The 16,076-nt window shown below is 44.0% G+C and overlaps 1 protein-coding gene across 4 annotated transcripts in view; it reads left to right on the forward strand.

Moving 5' to 3' along the window:
* The first annotated feature begins 9,072 nt into the window (after window positions 1-9,072).
* Window positions 9,073-16,076, forward strand: part of MAP3K5 (mitogen-activated protein kinase kinase kinase 5) — a 245,182-nt gene continuing 238,178 nt past the window's right edge. The window contains exon 1 of one of the 4 annotated variants that reach the window (XM_050787912.1): window positions 9,073-9,472. Coding sequence is in view for 3 of the 4 variants with exons in the window: in XM_050787910.1 (XP_050643867.1) it covers window positions 9,950-10,397 (448 nt within the window). In the remaining variant the exon portion in view is untranslated. Of the gene's footprint in view, window positions 9,473-9,494; window positions 10,398-16,076 lie in introns of those variants that run through there. The other 3 variants (XM_050787910.1, XM_050787911.1, XM_050787913.1) reach the window with 3 other exon arrangements.

The following is a 16,076-nucleotide window of genomic DNA, read 5'->3' on the forward strand; positions in this document are numbered from 1 at the left end:
ATATTTTAGATGTAGCTTATCAATTTCTACAAAAATAAGCCTGCACAAATTTTGCTTGACATTGTGTTAAACTTTTAGATCACATTTGGGATATCTAAATTGGGACTTCTTATTAGTCCTAGTATTTTTTATTTTTGGTGATTTTTAAAGATGTTATACATACACAATCGTGTCTACAAATAAAGGCAGTTTTACTTTTCTTTTTTGAGACGGAGTCTCGCTTTGTCACCCAGGCTGGAGTGCAGTGGCGCCATCTCGACTCACTGCAAGCTCCGCCTCCTGGGTTCACGCCATTTTTCAAGGCAGTTTTACTCTTTTAGTTCCAATATTTATTCATTTTATTACCCTTTCTTGCCTTAATGCACTAGCTAGGACTTTGATACAAAAAAAATTTTTTTTCTTTGAAACTCGGTGTTGCTCTATCACCCAGTCTGGAATACAGTGACACCATCATAGCTTACTGCAAGCTTGAACTTCTGGGCTCAAATGATCCCCCCACCTCAGCCTCCTGAGTAGACTGGATTACAGGCATGTGCCGCCATGCTGTTTTTTTTGTTTTTGTTTTTTTCTTAAGAGATGCGTTCTGGCTATGCTTTCCAGGCTGGTCTCGAATCTGGCTTCAAGTGATCCTCTTGCCTCAGGCTCCCAATGTGTGAGGATTAGAGTTGTAAGCCACCATGCCCTACCTAAAAGTCATTAATCAGGCGAATATACTATTAAATAAATACATTTGTCCTTGACAAATATACTTGCATAAAGGCTAGGAAGGTGAATTTTGAATTTACAATTGAACTTCTTGGAGTTCCACACCCAAGTGCGGTAGCATGGACAGAGTGACCTTTCTTGCCATCTTTAGCTCTACAAGATCTTATAGACATTTTCGGAGACATCCCAGCCTCAGCAGCCAAACTCCATCTATAGCCCTCACAAACAGGCTCTGAAAATGGGCTTGATAATGCTTGAGCAGATAATCCTGGGGTCTGGGGTCTCCAGAGGGCAAATTAGAAGAGGGAGATTTTTCTGTGGGTTCATACCTCTGATTCTCTGAGAAAGGGACATGGCCGGGCCCTCTAAAACATAGGGCCCAAGGGAGGGGCCTCTCTTGTCCAAGCAGTACTGCAGGGCAAACTGAGTCGCTCCTACCCTGTTGTACTTCCATCTGCAGGCCACTCTCATAATGATTTACCATTGCTGTTTCTTCCCTTGGGGTTATTGACCTTCATAAGGCTCCTCTATTAACCATGAACTGATTCTCCTGGTGGACTCTTCCCTGAGTCTTCTACATATGCCCAGGCATGGCTTAATTTTCAAAGTAAAAACTGTTTAGACTTTCAATAGGAATACTCACCACATTAAAATAGATATTAATTAGGCTGGGTGCAGTGGCTCACACCTGTAATCCCAATACCTTGGGAGACCAATGCAGGTGGATCACCTGAGGTCAGGAGTTTGAGATCAGCCTGACCAAGATTGTGAAACCCCATCTCTATTAAAATACAAAAATTAGCCGGGTGTGGTGGCACACACCTGTAATCCCAGCAACTCAGGAGGCTGAAGCAGGAGAATTGCTTGTATCGGGACATGGAGATTGCAGTGAGCTGAGGAGCTGAGATCGTGCCACTGCACTCCAGCCTGGGCAAAAGAGTGAGACTCCATCTCAAAAATAAAAAATGAAATAAAAAGATGATTTGCATGAGACTCTACAAATGTTCTTTTGTGGTCAGAATGGTAAAACATTTTTCATATGAAAATGTTGTCTTACATTCTTTCTGTTTCCATGATTTTATTTAATTTAAACTTTTTATTATGAAATATTTCAGACACATACAAGAGTAGAAAGACTAGTATAATGAACCTCCTCCATGTACCCATTATAAAAAATCATTAGTTAGGGTCAATCTTCTTTCATCTGTATTCTCACGCATTCCTGTACCTCCTACCATATTATTATTATTATTATTATTATTATTATTATTTGAGACAGAGTCTCGCTCTGTCGCCCAGGCTGGAGTGCAGTGGCGCTATCTCGGCTCACTGCAACCTCCGCCTCCCGGGCTCACGCCATTCTCCTGCCTCAGCCTCCCGAGCAGCTGGGACTACAGGCACCCACCACCACGCCCAGCTAATTTTTTTGTATTTTTAGTAGAGACGAGATTTCACCGTGTTCGCCAGGATGGTCTCGATCTCCTGACCTCGTGATCCGCCTGCCTCGGCCTCCCAAAGTGCTGGGATTACAGGTGTGAGCCACAGCTCCTGGCCTATATTATTTTTAAACCAACCCCAGAAGTCATTTTACTTCATTTATATGTATTTCTGTATGTAGTCTCTGAAATATGAAGCCTCCCTTTTTAACATAAGCACAATATCATTATTATATCTTTACAAATTAATCTTTTAATCTCAACATTGCCCTCTTCCACCACTGCAATTTATTTGTGCAAGAAAGTGAGCCATTTGTCTTACAGTTTCCCACAGTCTAGATTTTACTCATTGCATCTCCAGGGTATTTGACCCTGTTTTTATGACTTTAATATTTCCTGAAATTCACTGTTGAACCCAGTCCTTGGGTTCTAGGGCTTTGACAGATTCATGTCCACTGTTTTTGGGATGACTACCTCATGGTTGGTAGTGTGTTCTTTCATCAGGAGGCACGCAATAATCTGGTCATCTCTCTTTTAATGATATTAGTGACTATTAATGATTGATATGTAGGCTGGGTGCAGTGGCTTATGCCAGTAATCCCAGCACTTTGGGAGGCTGAGGCAGGAGGATTGCTTGAGCCCAGGAGTTCTAGACCAGCCTGGGCAACATGGTGAAACCCTGTCTCTACCAAAAATACAAAAATTAACCGGGTGTGGTAGCATGTGTCTGTGGTCCCAGCTACCAGGCTGAAGTGGAATGATTGCTTGAGCCCAGGAGGCAGAGGTTGCAGTGAGCTGATATGGAGCCACTGCACTCTAGCTTGGGCAATATAGCTAGAACCTGTCTCAAAAAAAAAAAAAAAAAAAAATTGGTATCTGAATCCAAATTCATTAAGAGTTACAAAATGGTGATATTATAATGACATCAGGCTTTTGCATGCATTAGCTGGAATATTTCTATAAAGAGAAAGTTCCCTTATTACTATTTGGTTGCCCAGTGGTATTTTCGTTCTTTACACATTTCAATTCAGTATAAGAACTGGAATCTTAACTGAATACTTAAAATAGCACGTTGGAGCTTCAAAGGATTTTCAGTTGAATCTAATTCAACATTGTATTTTGTGGATGAAGAAACAGGTCCAGAAAGGTTAAATTAGTTTTCCAATTTCTAAACACTCATTAGTAGTTATCAGAGTCCCAACAGGAAACAGGTAGGATAATTTGAAGTGGGTTTATTTACAAAAAGACTAATTCAAAGGTGTGGAAGGGTATAAGGAGGCTTCAAGGAATTGTGCATGAGCTTGGGGCTAGCAACTTTATCATTTCTAGGTGCCAATAAACAACAAAGCAAGGGACAGTTATGAGACCCTGTAAGAAAGTGAGTCCTATAGGAGCTGTCACCTTGGGAAGAGTAATGACCTTCTGTTGAAGAACATAGCCAGCCTGTAGTGACTCATACAGAGTGAGTCCAGGAGAGAAATACCCAACTCCCAATCTCCTTTCTCCTGCAGATCCCTGCATGGACTCCCCATTGACCAAATCCAACTGATAAACAGAAAGGAAGGGAGCCCATTGACTTAATTCATGGTCTCCCAAGACAGATACTCTGGGGGATATAAATGGAGAGTCAATCTAGAGGGGAAAAGTCAGAAACAGATGGCAAAAATTTCAATTCACATTCTTGCTCCAATTCCACCATTCTACCATGCATTCAAATATTTGCTTACATTTACAGATCTTATATTTGTAGAAATAATTCATGGCCCAAAATGATGTCATCTTTCTCTGGAGTGAATTTTGTTTCTCAAATGCAGGGAACTACCTTAATACAATTTTAGGGTTTGAGACTTCTTTCTGGGTTACTCAGATGTTTGGAAGTAGGATTGCCATCCATGTATGGGCCATCTAACCTGTAGTTCAATCTTACTTGTAGGGTATATCATCTTTTTTGTCCTCAAGATGTTATCAATAATTCAGTTCAGATAAACACATGCACAAAAATCCTCAACAAAATACCAGCAAACAGAATCTAGCCACACATCGAAAAGTTAATTCACCCGGATCAAATAGGCTTCATTCCTAGGATCCAAGGTTGGTTCAACATATGCAAATCAATAAATGTGACTCACCACATAAACAGACTTAAAAACAAAAACTAGATGAATATCTCAATAGGTATGGGAAAAGCTTTTGATAAAATCCAACATCCCTTCATGATAAAAACCCTCAACAAACTAGGCATCAAAGGAACATACCTCAAAATAATAAGAACCATTTATGACAAACCCACAGCTAACACATACCGAACAGGCAAAAGCTAAAGACATTCCCCTTAAGAACAGGAACAAGACAAGGACACCCATTCTCAATATTCCACATAGTACTGGAGGTCCTAGCCAGAGCAATCAGGCAAGAGAAAGAAATAAAAAGCATCTAAATAAGAAAAGGAGTCAGATGCTCTCTCTTCCCTGAAGATAAGAATCTTTTTTTTTTTTTTTTTTTTTTTTTTTTTTTTTTTTAAGACAGAGTCTCACTCTGTCACCCAGGCTGGAGTGCAGTGGCACAATCTCGGCTCTCTGCAACCTCCGTCTCAAGTAGCTGGGACTACAGACTAGATGCTCAGCTAATTTGTTTTTTAGTATTTTTAGTGGAGATGGGGCTTCACTGTGTTGGCCAGGCTGGTCTCGAACTCCTGGCCTCAAGTGATCTGCCCGCCTTGGCCTTCCAAAGTCCTGGGATTACAGGCATGAGCCACTGCACCTCGTTCCCTGAAGATAAGATTCTATACCTAGACTCCACCAAATGGTTCCTAGAATTGATAAACAATGTCAGTATAGTTTCAGGATACAACATCAATGTACAAAAATCAGTAGCATTTTCATAAACCAATAACGTTCAAGCCGAGAGACAAGTCAAGAACACAGTTCCGTTTATAATAGCCCCACACACACGCAAAATCTAGAATACTTCTAATCAAAGCAGTGAAAGATCTCTACAAGGAGAATTACAAAACACTGTTGAAGGAAATCATAGATGACACAAACAAGTGGAAAAACATTCCATGCTGATGGATTGGAAGAATCAATATTGTTTAAATGACCACACTACCCAAAGCAATCTAGAGATATAATGGTGTTCCTAAGAAACTACCAACATCATTTTCCACAGAATTAGAAAAACTATTCTAAAATTCATATGGAACCAAAAAGGAGCCTGTAGAACAGCAGGAAAAAATAAAATAAAATAAAACCCCAAAAGAGCCTGAATAAAGCCAAAGCCAGAGGTATCATATTATCCATCTTCAAACTGTACTGTAAGGCAACAGTAACCCAAACAGCATGGTACTGGGACAAAAACAGACACTCAGATTGATGGAACATAATAGAGAACCCAGAAATAAAGCCGTATACCTACAGCCATCTTATCTTCAACAAAGTCAACAAAAATAAGCAATGTGGAAGGACTCCCTATTCAACAAGTGGTGCTGGCTAGCCTTATGCAGAATAAAATTGGACCCCTACCCATCACCATATACAAAAATTCACTCAAGATGGATTAAAGATTTAAATGCAAGACCTCAAACCCTAGGAATCCTAGAAGACAACCTAGGAAATACCATTCTAGACATAGGCCTTGGGAAATAATTTATGACTACGTCCTCAAAAGCAATTTGCAGCAAAACCAAAAACTGACAAGTGGGACCTAATCTAAACAGCTTCTGCACAACAAAAGAGACTATGAACAGAGTGTGGTGTTTTGATATATGTTGGTTTTCATCTGTGGTTTCTGGCTTGTAACTCCCACAATCCTTGTTATAGTCTTTGGTTATGTTGAGTGTGTTAGGCCTCAGAGGCAGGCCTCTGACCTTTTCCTGCTCTCCTTTTACCTGCTAATAACCCCCCACCTTTCTGATTGTGGGTCCTAATACCTTCCCAGGAGATGGTCCCATTGGATACACAGAGACATAAAGATGAGAACAATAGACACTGTGGACTGGAGGGAAGGAAGGAGCAAGGGTTGAAAAACTAACTGTTGGGTGCTATGTCTACTACCTGAGTGACAAGAACAATTGTACCCTAAACTTTAGCATCATGCAATATATCCATGTAACCTGCACATGTACCCCCGAGTCTAAAATAAAACTTGAAATTACTTTTAAAAAAGCCCTATTTTGCATAGTTCAGTGATTTTTAGGAACTCATGTGTGCCTTCACAGTGGAAGTGACTGTACTCCTCCCAGAGTATTTTCTTCATATACTTCTTCAAATACCTCCTACACTTCAGAAACTTCTCCAGATTTTCTTCATATCCTTCAACCAAAACAACATGCTGCAACAGCAGGAATGTAGAAGCAGAAATGAGAATCCACTGTCATCTATTAAGCCAGACATTAAAAAGATTTGTGAAAATGCACAACAGTGTCACCATTCTTTTTGTTTTGTTTTGCAAAATACCATTATTTTTCATTAAAAAGAATTCACTTCAGCCTTTCAGCTGCCTAATTCAGATCCACAAAAATCCTAAAGCCAAAGGGAACCCTGACTGTAGACTCACCCTTCGGATTCCCGTCCTTTCTTCCAGAATCTTGCCAGCGAGTTCCTCATTATCTCATAACCCTATGCTATGGAACATAAATTACCTAAACTGTGCCTTTTAGGTAGAGGGAGAATCTCAGGGCCAGCTAGAAGCAGCAGTATTTCAGCATTGTATTGGGGTTTGGGTGCCTAACATAAAAAACATATTTAAAGTTAATAAATCAAAAAAGCCAGCAAAGTAAAACAAAAAATAAAAATTGTGTATGAAAATGGCTCTGAAAGGATCTGGAAGGAAAGCACAAAGTGAGAGGGTATAAAAAGTTATGGCTTTGGAAAATAGCTTGATATATAATCTCAGATTTTGTATTTCTACAGTAAAATGCCACTTGAACATTTAGGCATTTTAGTTTTCCACACATGACCCTCATGGATTTCCAGAGTTTATTGTTCTTGGTGAGGATGGAGGGGAGGATTATCTTACTCCTACAAGGTTTTGGAGGTTTAACAAGTTGTTGAAAATATTAAAAGGCACATAACCATTAGTAGCTCATCAACATTTTCTTTCAGTATAATCACTGATTCACTAACTACCTATTTTACTATTGATATTAATTCCAAAAGCTAGTGTGGGTCACATAGATTCCATTTTACATGAAGAAAATAAAGTTTCCTTACTAAGAATTTACTTCTATTATTTTATACACCTTTAGAAAAATCTAATGTCACATTGATTCATTGAGGATACAGTTGTGTAGCTGGTAGGTGTTTTTCCTCACGACTATTTCCTGCCTTCCTTTAATTATTACTTTTTTTAAAATGGTGGTCTCGATATGTTGTCCAGGCTGATCTTGAACTCTTGGACTCAAGCGATCCTCCCACCTTGGAGAAAATTTAAAAACTCTTTCCTTTAATCCTTTTATTCTCTCTCTTTTTTTTAAATTGAGATGGAGTCTCGCTCTGCCGCCCAGTCTAGAGTGCAGTGCTGCCATCTTGGCTCACTGCAACCTCTGCCTCCCGGGTTCAAACGATTCTCCTGTCTCAGCCTCCCGAGTAGCTAGGATTACAGGCGGCTGCCACCACGCCCAGCTAATTTTTGTATTTTTAGTAGAGAAGGCAGTTTCACCATGTTGGCCAGGCTGGTCTCGAACTCCTGACCTCAAGTGATCTGCCTGCCTCGGCCTCCCAAAGTGTTGGGATTACAGGCATGAGCCACTGCGCCCAGCCTTTCCTTTAATTCTTTAGTATTCAATTATTTTATCCTTCCTTATTACCCGGTTTGAAATGTAATTCATAGCTGGACATGGTGGGTCACACCTGTAATCCCAGCACTTTGGGAGGCCAACGCGGGCGTATCACCTGAGGTCAGGAGTTCGAAACCAGCCTGGCCAACATGGTGAAGCCTCCCTGCCTCGCCCTGTCTCTACTGAAAATACAAAATTAGCTGGGCGTGGTGGCGCATGCCTGTAATCCCAGCTACTAGAAAGACTGAGGCAGGAGAATCGCTTGAACCCGGGAGGCAGAGGTTACAGGGAGTTGAAATCGCGCCATTGCACTACAGTTCGGGCAAGAACAGCGAAACTCCGTCTCAAAAAAAAAAAAAAAAAAAAAAAAAAAGAAAAGAAAAGAAAAGAAAAGAAAAAAGTAATTTACATTTTCTTCTGCCCTTTTCATAGGACTCACCAGTCTCAGTTCCTGGAGACGGGAAATACAAAACCTATTTCTTTACTCAGTTGTAACTTGCACTGGCTTTCCTAACAATTACAGCATTCTGGGGTTCTCTGGGAACTTACACATCTGTTCTTTGCTCCCCAAATAAGCAGGTACTTTTTTGATTGCTCTTAAACAATCTGGGTATTTCCCTCCCCTCCTCGAGTGATGCAGTTTAAAAAATAGAATAGGTCACGTAATTCCCCTGTTTCATCTTGCTGATAATTTGTGGAGTCGGGTATAGACTCCATCTTCTATCTTAAGTAAGTATCTGGCGCTTGTGGGGGAATTAAGATACTAAATGAGAATGCTAAGTCCTTCGGCAGTTGGCACTAATCAATTACTCATTACTGATAACGGAATGAGCCACTGGAAATTTTAAAAGGAAAGGTACATGGGAGAACCTGATAAATTTGGCCTGCCACTTCTGGAGTGCCACAGTCACTAATGAAGCACCCTCCGGTGTAGGCCCTGGGTCCAGGGCGCTATGTGCAACCTCCTGTCTCGCGCAACGTCCGTCTCCCGGAGCCTGTCCTGCCAGCGCCTCGCACGGTCCCAGTCCGCGAGGCCGCCAAGGCCCGGAGGGGGGCGCCCTCGTCGCGGGGAACACTGGAAATGCTTCAGGGGCGGACTCCGAGGACCGAGTATTGGCTGGAGAGACTTTTTGCGCCACCCTATAATCGCTTGCGCTCCAGGTCTTCTTAGTTGGGGGCCGGGTGGGTGAGGACCGGGACCCCATGCCACGGGCGGCACTCAGAGAAGGGCTGGGATCCGAGGGCCGCAGCGCGGTCGGTTTCGTCCGGTCTCGAGCTTCCTAGCAGCGCCCTACCTGGGGGCGGGCCCTGATCCCGGGTGCCGCGACGAGTGGGTGGCCAGAAGCTGGTGGCGGAGAGTGAGAGCGACTGCTAGGAGCGACGAGGCTGGCGCGGGGACGACGCGACGGAGGCGATCGGAAGAGAAACGAGGTCGGGCGAGTAGGAGGAAATCCAGCCGATGAAGGGGAGCTGCCGCCAAGGAGGGAGGAGGGTGCTTTCGGCTGCCGCTGCTGCTGTTCCGGGACGTCGCCCGGGGAGCCCGCCCGCTCGTAAGGTGCGCGCCAGGTAGCTCCGCACCCAGGGGGCGCCCTTCCTGGCTCCTCCCAGAGCGGCCGGGACGGAAGGAGCTGCGCTGTGCGGCGCGGCGGGTGGCAAGCGCGGGCTGCACCCCGAGCGCGGCGCCCTTGAGCTGCACCGCAGCGCAGGTTTGTGAGCCGACTTGTCAGCCGGCCAAGAAAAGGAAGCTCCGTCCCTTCCCGCTCACCCGGCTTCCCCACCCCTTGTACTCTAAACCCTGCAGAGGGCGAGCGGCGCGGCCACGGAGGCGCCGAGGAGGAGCGAGCCGCCGCCGGGCAGCGGCGTGCCCTCGGGGGAGAGGGCGCCGGAGAGGAGGCGGCGGCGAGGCGGCGAGGGCGCGGCGCGCGATGGCAGCTGCTTAGCCCGGCGGGCGCGGAGCAGCCCCGAGCTGTGGCTGGCCAGGCGGTGCGGCTGGGCGGGGGACGCCGCCGCCGTTGCTGCCCGGCCCGGAGAGATGAGCACGGAGGCGGGCGAGGGCATCACTTTCTCCGTGCCACCCTTCGCCCCCTCGGGCTTCTGCACCATCCCCGAGGGCGGCATCTGCAGGAGGGGAGGAGCGGCGGCGGTGGGCGAGAGCGAGGAGCACCAGCTGCCACCGCCGCCGCCGGGCAGCTTCTGGAACGTGGAGAGCGCCGCCGCCCCAGGCATCGGGTGTCCCGCGGCCACCTCCGCGAGCAGTGCCACCCGAGGCCGGGGCAGCTCTGTTGGCGGGGGCAGCCGACGGACCACGGTGGCATATGTGATCAACGAAGCGAGCCAGGGGCAACTGGTGGTGGCCGAGAGCGAGGCCCTGCAGAGCTTGCGGGAGGCGTGCGAGACGGTGGGCGCCACCCTGGAAACCCTGCATTTTGGGAAACTCGACTTTGGTGAAACCACCGTCCTGGACCGCTTTTACAATGCAGGTGCGTGTGTGACCCCTTTGCCATCCCGCGCGGTCGGGACCCACGTTTAATCTGGCCGTCTTCGGGGCATTTCATTTTTCTGGGCGGGAAGCATTTACTTCTTGCCCCACTTTGGGGGCAGCGAGCGCTGCTGCGTGACTGCTCTTGTCGCTTGCTGCTCCGGGGAGAGCGTGTGTGTTTGTGAAAGAGTCTGTATTTGTGCGAGAGACCCATGGATCCACCCACCGCCCAACGCTGGAGCCCTGGGTCCCTGCGATCGACTTGAACTGTTCTCTAGCAGTGAGAGATATTTGCCCCAGTCAGTCCTTCTCCGTTCAGTGTCTCGGTTTCGCTTCTGTGAGGTTTGGTCCCTATTTTCCTTCTGCATATACCTGTGACCGTTTTAGATGAGGTTCTCCTTTTCTCCGTGTAGTTTTGAGAGTACAGGAACGATGACATACCATGCACGCAGAGTGTAACTATAGTAATTTGCACGCCGTATCATGAGCTTCGCAACACACCTTACCCTCAATAAGTTTTAGTAGCTTGAATTTCCTCTCACCAACCCAGACTTTGAAGTAATTACAGTGCTTCCAAAGGCAATAACATCACAACTTACACTGAACTTGTGTGTTATCTTTGTAAGGATTTTGGTGAAAGAACCAGGGCCTGTTTTTTGTTACCCCATAAACCATGATGGGCTAGAAAGTTTATAATTTAACATTGTCTAAAACACCTATATGCTATCCTAGTAATAAGATTAGTTTGGCCATTAAAGTGATTGCTAGCATAATCCATGAAAGAAATGTATCTTTTCAACCTATCTCAGATTTCAGAAAACGTTAAGGCAGTTCTAGTAACTGAAGCAATTAGCTGTTTGCAAATGTTAGGAACAATACCATGCTATCGAAATTAATCTTTAGCCTCCTGTACGTCCAGTGTTGAGAATATATACATATTTAAGTTTACATTTGTGGGTAAAAACTTGATTTAATGGTTTCAAAACAGTACACTTCTTGCATTTGTGATCACATAAAAGGCTTTATTTTCCAATCTTGTTTTCAATTCTGATTCTCTTCAGTATCTTCCAAACACCTGAAGTAGGCTTATGTCAGTTTTGGAATTCAGCCGAAGCTGAGTATTTTAAGAACAACAAGAACTTCATGTTAAGGAAGCCAGACTAAATAAACTAGGACTTTCTGGTTCTGGTATTTTTAAAATAGTTTTGGTCTTCATAACTGAGCATGGCTATAATGTATTATAGCTTGATTCTTTGGGTAGCTTGCTATAAAAGTTACATCAACGTAACTTTTCTAAAAATTATAGCGCTCTTATTTTTGGATTATAATTTGGAAGAAGCTTCAAAGAACTAAAAGATATGAGAGGAAAATACCCAACTGAACACTTGAGCCTATTTTTATTGCACTGATTGGGGGTTTTTGTCTAGGGCTCTAGAAAAAAATTTTTTTTTAACTCTAAGCTAATTTGAAAGAAACTTTCCTAACAAGGCTTGGTTTCTGTTACTCTCCAAATACTGTCTCTGGGAAAGGGAGAGAGAGAATGATTAGAAGGGAGCTGAAGTTTGAGTGTGTTTCATTGAATCCTCCAAACAAGCCTGTGAAGGAAGTACTTACCTTCTTAGGTGAGAAAACCCAGGGATCCCTAACTGGCCCTAGGATTCATAGGGAGTAAGTGGCCAATGTAGGATTCCACTTCAGGTGGCTGACCCTAAAAGGTTGTGCTTGGGCCAGGTGTGGTGGCTCACGCCTGTAATCCCAGCACTTTGGGAGGCCAAGACGGGTGGATCACCTGAGGTCAGGAGTTCGAGGCCAGCTTCCTGGCCAACATGGTGAAACCCTGTCTCTACTAGAATGACAAAAATTAGCCAGGCATGGTGGTGCACACCTGTAGTCCTAGCTACTCAGGAGGCTGAGGCAGGAGAATCACTTGAACCTGGGAGGCAGAGGTTGCAGTGAGCCGAGATTGTACCACTGCACTCCAAACTGGGTGACAGAATGAGACTCTGTCTCAAAAAAAAAAAAAAAGAAAAAAAAAAGTCGTGCTTGGCCCTTGCTTCCTCCATTTAGGTGAGCTGAGTTACTCTCAGAATCAAGGGAAGCTCCCTATCTTGGAATCACGTGAGTGAGCTGGCAAAGATCTTACCAGGCATTTCGGTGCATATGGAATAGAGGGGAGGGCATGCTCTTGGAAGCCTCTTGTTCCTGTGCCTTCCTACTGCTTCTTTCAACCTAGACAGGTCTCAGTTTAACCCCTGCCCATCTGGGTGGCATGAACTCCCAGGATGAGTGCCCTCTCATTCAGCATGAAAGCATGAAAATGTGACAGAATGAAGGTAGTGCATCAGTTTCATCTAAACCCTTTGTTTTTATTTTATTTTATTTGTTTTAGAGACAGGGTCTCACTCTGTTGCCCAGCCTGGAGTGCAGTGGCATGATCATGGTTCACTGCAGGCTCGAACTCCTGGGCTCTAGTGATCCTCCTGCCTCAGCCTCCTGAGTAACTGGGACTACAGGCATGAGCCACCACACTGGGCTAATTTTATTTTATTTTATTATTATTTTTTTGTAGAGACAGGGTCTTTCTGTGTTGCCCAGACTGGTCTCAAACTTCTGGCCTCAAGCAGTGCTCCTGCCTTGGCCTCCCAGCGCGTTGGGATTACAGGCGTGAGCCCTTCACCCAGCCTCCCTTTGTTTTTCTAAACTAAGGGCTGTGGAGTTTGATGGTAGTAGAACTTATTTTCTTCTGACTTCTAAGAGGGCTTATTCTTCCTCACTAGGGGTTGACAAACTTCTGGAGATGTCCAGATACTAAATATTTTAGACTGCAGTTTTAAAAAAACTTTTACTTCAGAATCAGAGGGTATTTGTGCAGGTTTGTTACAGAGATACATTATGTGATGCTGAGGTTTGGGGTATGAATGAAAAAAAAATTTCATTGTACCCAGTGGGTAGTTTTTCAGCCCCCTCTCTTTTCACCTTCTAGTAGTCCCCACTGTCTGTTGGTCCCATCTTTAAGCTTTTTTTTTTTTTTTTTTTTTGGAGATAGTGTCTTGCTCTGTTGCCCAGGCTGGAATGCAGTGGCATGATCTTGGCTCACCATAACCTCCGCCTCCCAGGTTCAAGCGATTCTCCTGCTTCAACCTCCCGAGTAGCTGGGACTACAGCCGCATGCCACCATGACTGGCTAATTTTTGTATTTTTAGTAGAGACAGGGTTTCACCATGTTGGCCAGGCTGGTCTTGAACTCCTGACCTCATGATCTGCCCGCCTCAGCCTCACAGAGTGCTGGGATTACAGGCGTGAGCCACTGCGCCCAGCCTCCCATCTTTAAGTTTACTTGTACCCAGTGTTTAGCTCCCACTTAAGTGAGAACATGCAATATCTGGTTTTGGTGTCTTTTTGGTAGAACAATTTATTTTCCTTTGGGTATATACCTAGTAATGGGATTGCTGGGTCGAACGGTAGTTCAGCTCTTATTTCTTTGAGAAATCTCCAAAGTACTTTCCACGGTGGCAGGACTAATTTACATTCTCACCAACAGTGTATAAGTGTTCCCTTTTCTCTGCAGCCTCACCAACATCTGTTATTTTTTGACTTTTTAACAAAAGCCATTCTGACTGGTGTGAGATGTTATCTCATTGTGGTTTTGATTTGCATTTCTCTGATGATTAGTGATGATGAACATTTTTTCATATGTTTGTTGGCTGCTTGTATGTCTTCTTCTGAGAAGTGTCTGTTCATATCTTTCGCCTATTTTTTAATGGGGTTATTTGTTTTTTTGCTTGTTGATTTGTAGACCTTAAATGCATAGTTTGTGAATATTTTCTCCCACTCTGAGGGTTGTCTGTTTACTCTCTTAATAGTGTCTCTTGTTGTGCAAAAGCTCTTTAGTTTAATTAGGTCCCATTTGTCATTTTTGTTTTTGTTGCGATTGCTTTTGAGGACTTAGTCATAAATTCTTTCCCAAGGCCAATGCGGAATGGTATTTCCTAGGCTTTCTTCTAGGATTCTTATGGTTTGAGGTCTCACATTTAAACCTTAATCCATCTTGAATGAATTTTTGTATATGGTGATAGATAGAGGTCCAATTTTATTCTGCATATGGCTAGCAAGCACCGTTTATTGAATAGGGAGTCCTTTCTCCATTCCTTATTTTTGTCGACTTTGTTGAAGATCAGATGGTTTTAGGTGTGCGGTTTTATTTCTTGAGGTCTCTTTCACAACTTCTCAGCTCTGCCCTGTTACTCAAGAGCAGCCATAAACAGGACCTAAACAAAAGATCGTGACTGTGTTCCAACCACACTTTATTCATGGACACTGAAATTTGAACTTCATATACTTCATAAAGTATGATTTCTTGTTTTATAACCATTTTAAAATGTAAAAACCATTCTTAGCTTGTAAGCCATACTCAAAAAGAGATGGCCCGCAGGATTTGGCCCCTGTGCCATGCTGACCTTTGCTCTACACCCATGACCTGTACTTGAAAGTTGAGTTTTTATGAGATAGTGGGAAGAACATGGTCCCTCATATTAGATCTGAGTTTTCATCCCAGCTCTGCTGTGAACCATGTAACTGTGAGAATGGCCCTTCATTGCCTCCAGTGGTGTTTCTTTGCTTGTAAAATTGACCAGGCATAGAAGTGAAGGGGGAATTGAACACAGCTTTTAGGATCCCCTTATTTAATCCTGTGAATTTACAAAGGCAAGGCAGCATGGGATGCAGGCACAAAGTATTAGAACAGCATTTTCAAGGTTTGGCTTTGGGTCCTGATTGTTTTCTAACTTGGAGCAAGTCATTTAAAGCCTCAGAAAAGAGTGGAGTGTTGGAATAATTGGTATTTGAGATTCTGTCCAGCTCTCAAATTCTGTACTTTAAAATGACAACATTATTAAGACAAATGAGTCATTTCAGCTCATGGAGATTAAATGAACTGCTTGTATATATCATATTCCTGCCCCTGAAGAGCTCAGAGTTGGTGGGGAGGGCAGACCAATGCCTTTGCCATAGCAGTGCCTCTGTGCCAGGATGCCCTGGGCTCCCAGGAAACAGCTTCAAAAATCAGATTGAGGCTGCAGTGGGCTCAAGGGTAGCTTCTTATGCGTGTTTTTGTTTGCTTTTTTTCTTTTTGTGGAGAATGGGATCTCACTATACTGCCCAGGCAGGTCTCAATTTCCTGGGTTCAAGCTATCCTCCTGCCTCTGCCTCCCTAAGAGCTGGGATTAAAGGTGTGAGCCGCCACACCTGGCAAGGGGTAGCTTCTTAAAGGAGGTGACACCTGAAGTGAAATGGCAGGGTAAGCAAGGAGAGCTTAATGAAGGTCTCAACGTTTGCATGGGAAACAGTGATGTTCGAATAGCTCAACCTAAGGGAGTGAATAAGAACTTAGTCCCAGCTACTCGGGAGGCTGAGGTGGGAGGATCCCTTGAGCTTGGGAGGCTGAGGCTGCGGTGAGCTGAGATCATGCTACTGCAGTCCAGCCTGGGTGAAAGAATGAGACCCTGTTTCAAAAAAAAAAAAAAAAAAAAAAAAAAAAAAAAACAAGAAGAACTTAAAGTTTGGTAACATTTTTAATAAACTTTTCCAATCTTTGTGTACTGGTATCTTTAAAAAGAATAGATTACAAGTTAAACCTTTGCACTGATTTTTCTTGATCTGATTACTATTTACCTATATTTTA

The sequence above is a fragment of the Macaca thibetana genome, chromosome 4 (assembly GCF_024542745.1).
Source record: "Macaca thibetana thibetana isolate TM-01 chromosome 4, ASM2454274v1, whole genome shotgun sequence".
Lineage (NCBI taxonomy): Eukaryota > Metazoa > Chordata > Mammalia > Primates > Cercopithecidae > Macaca > Macaca thibetana.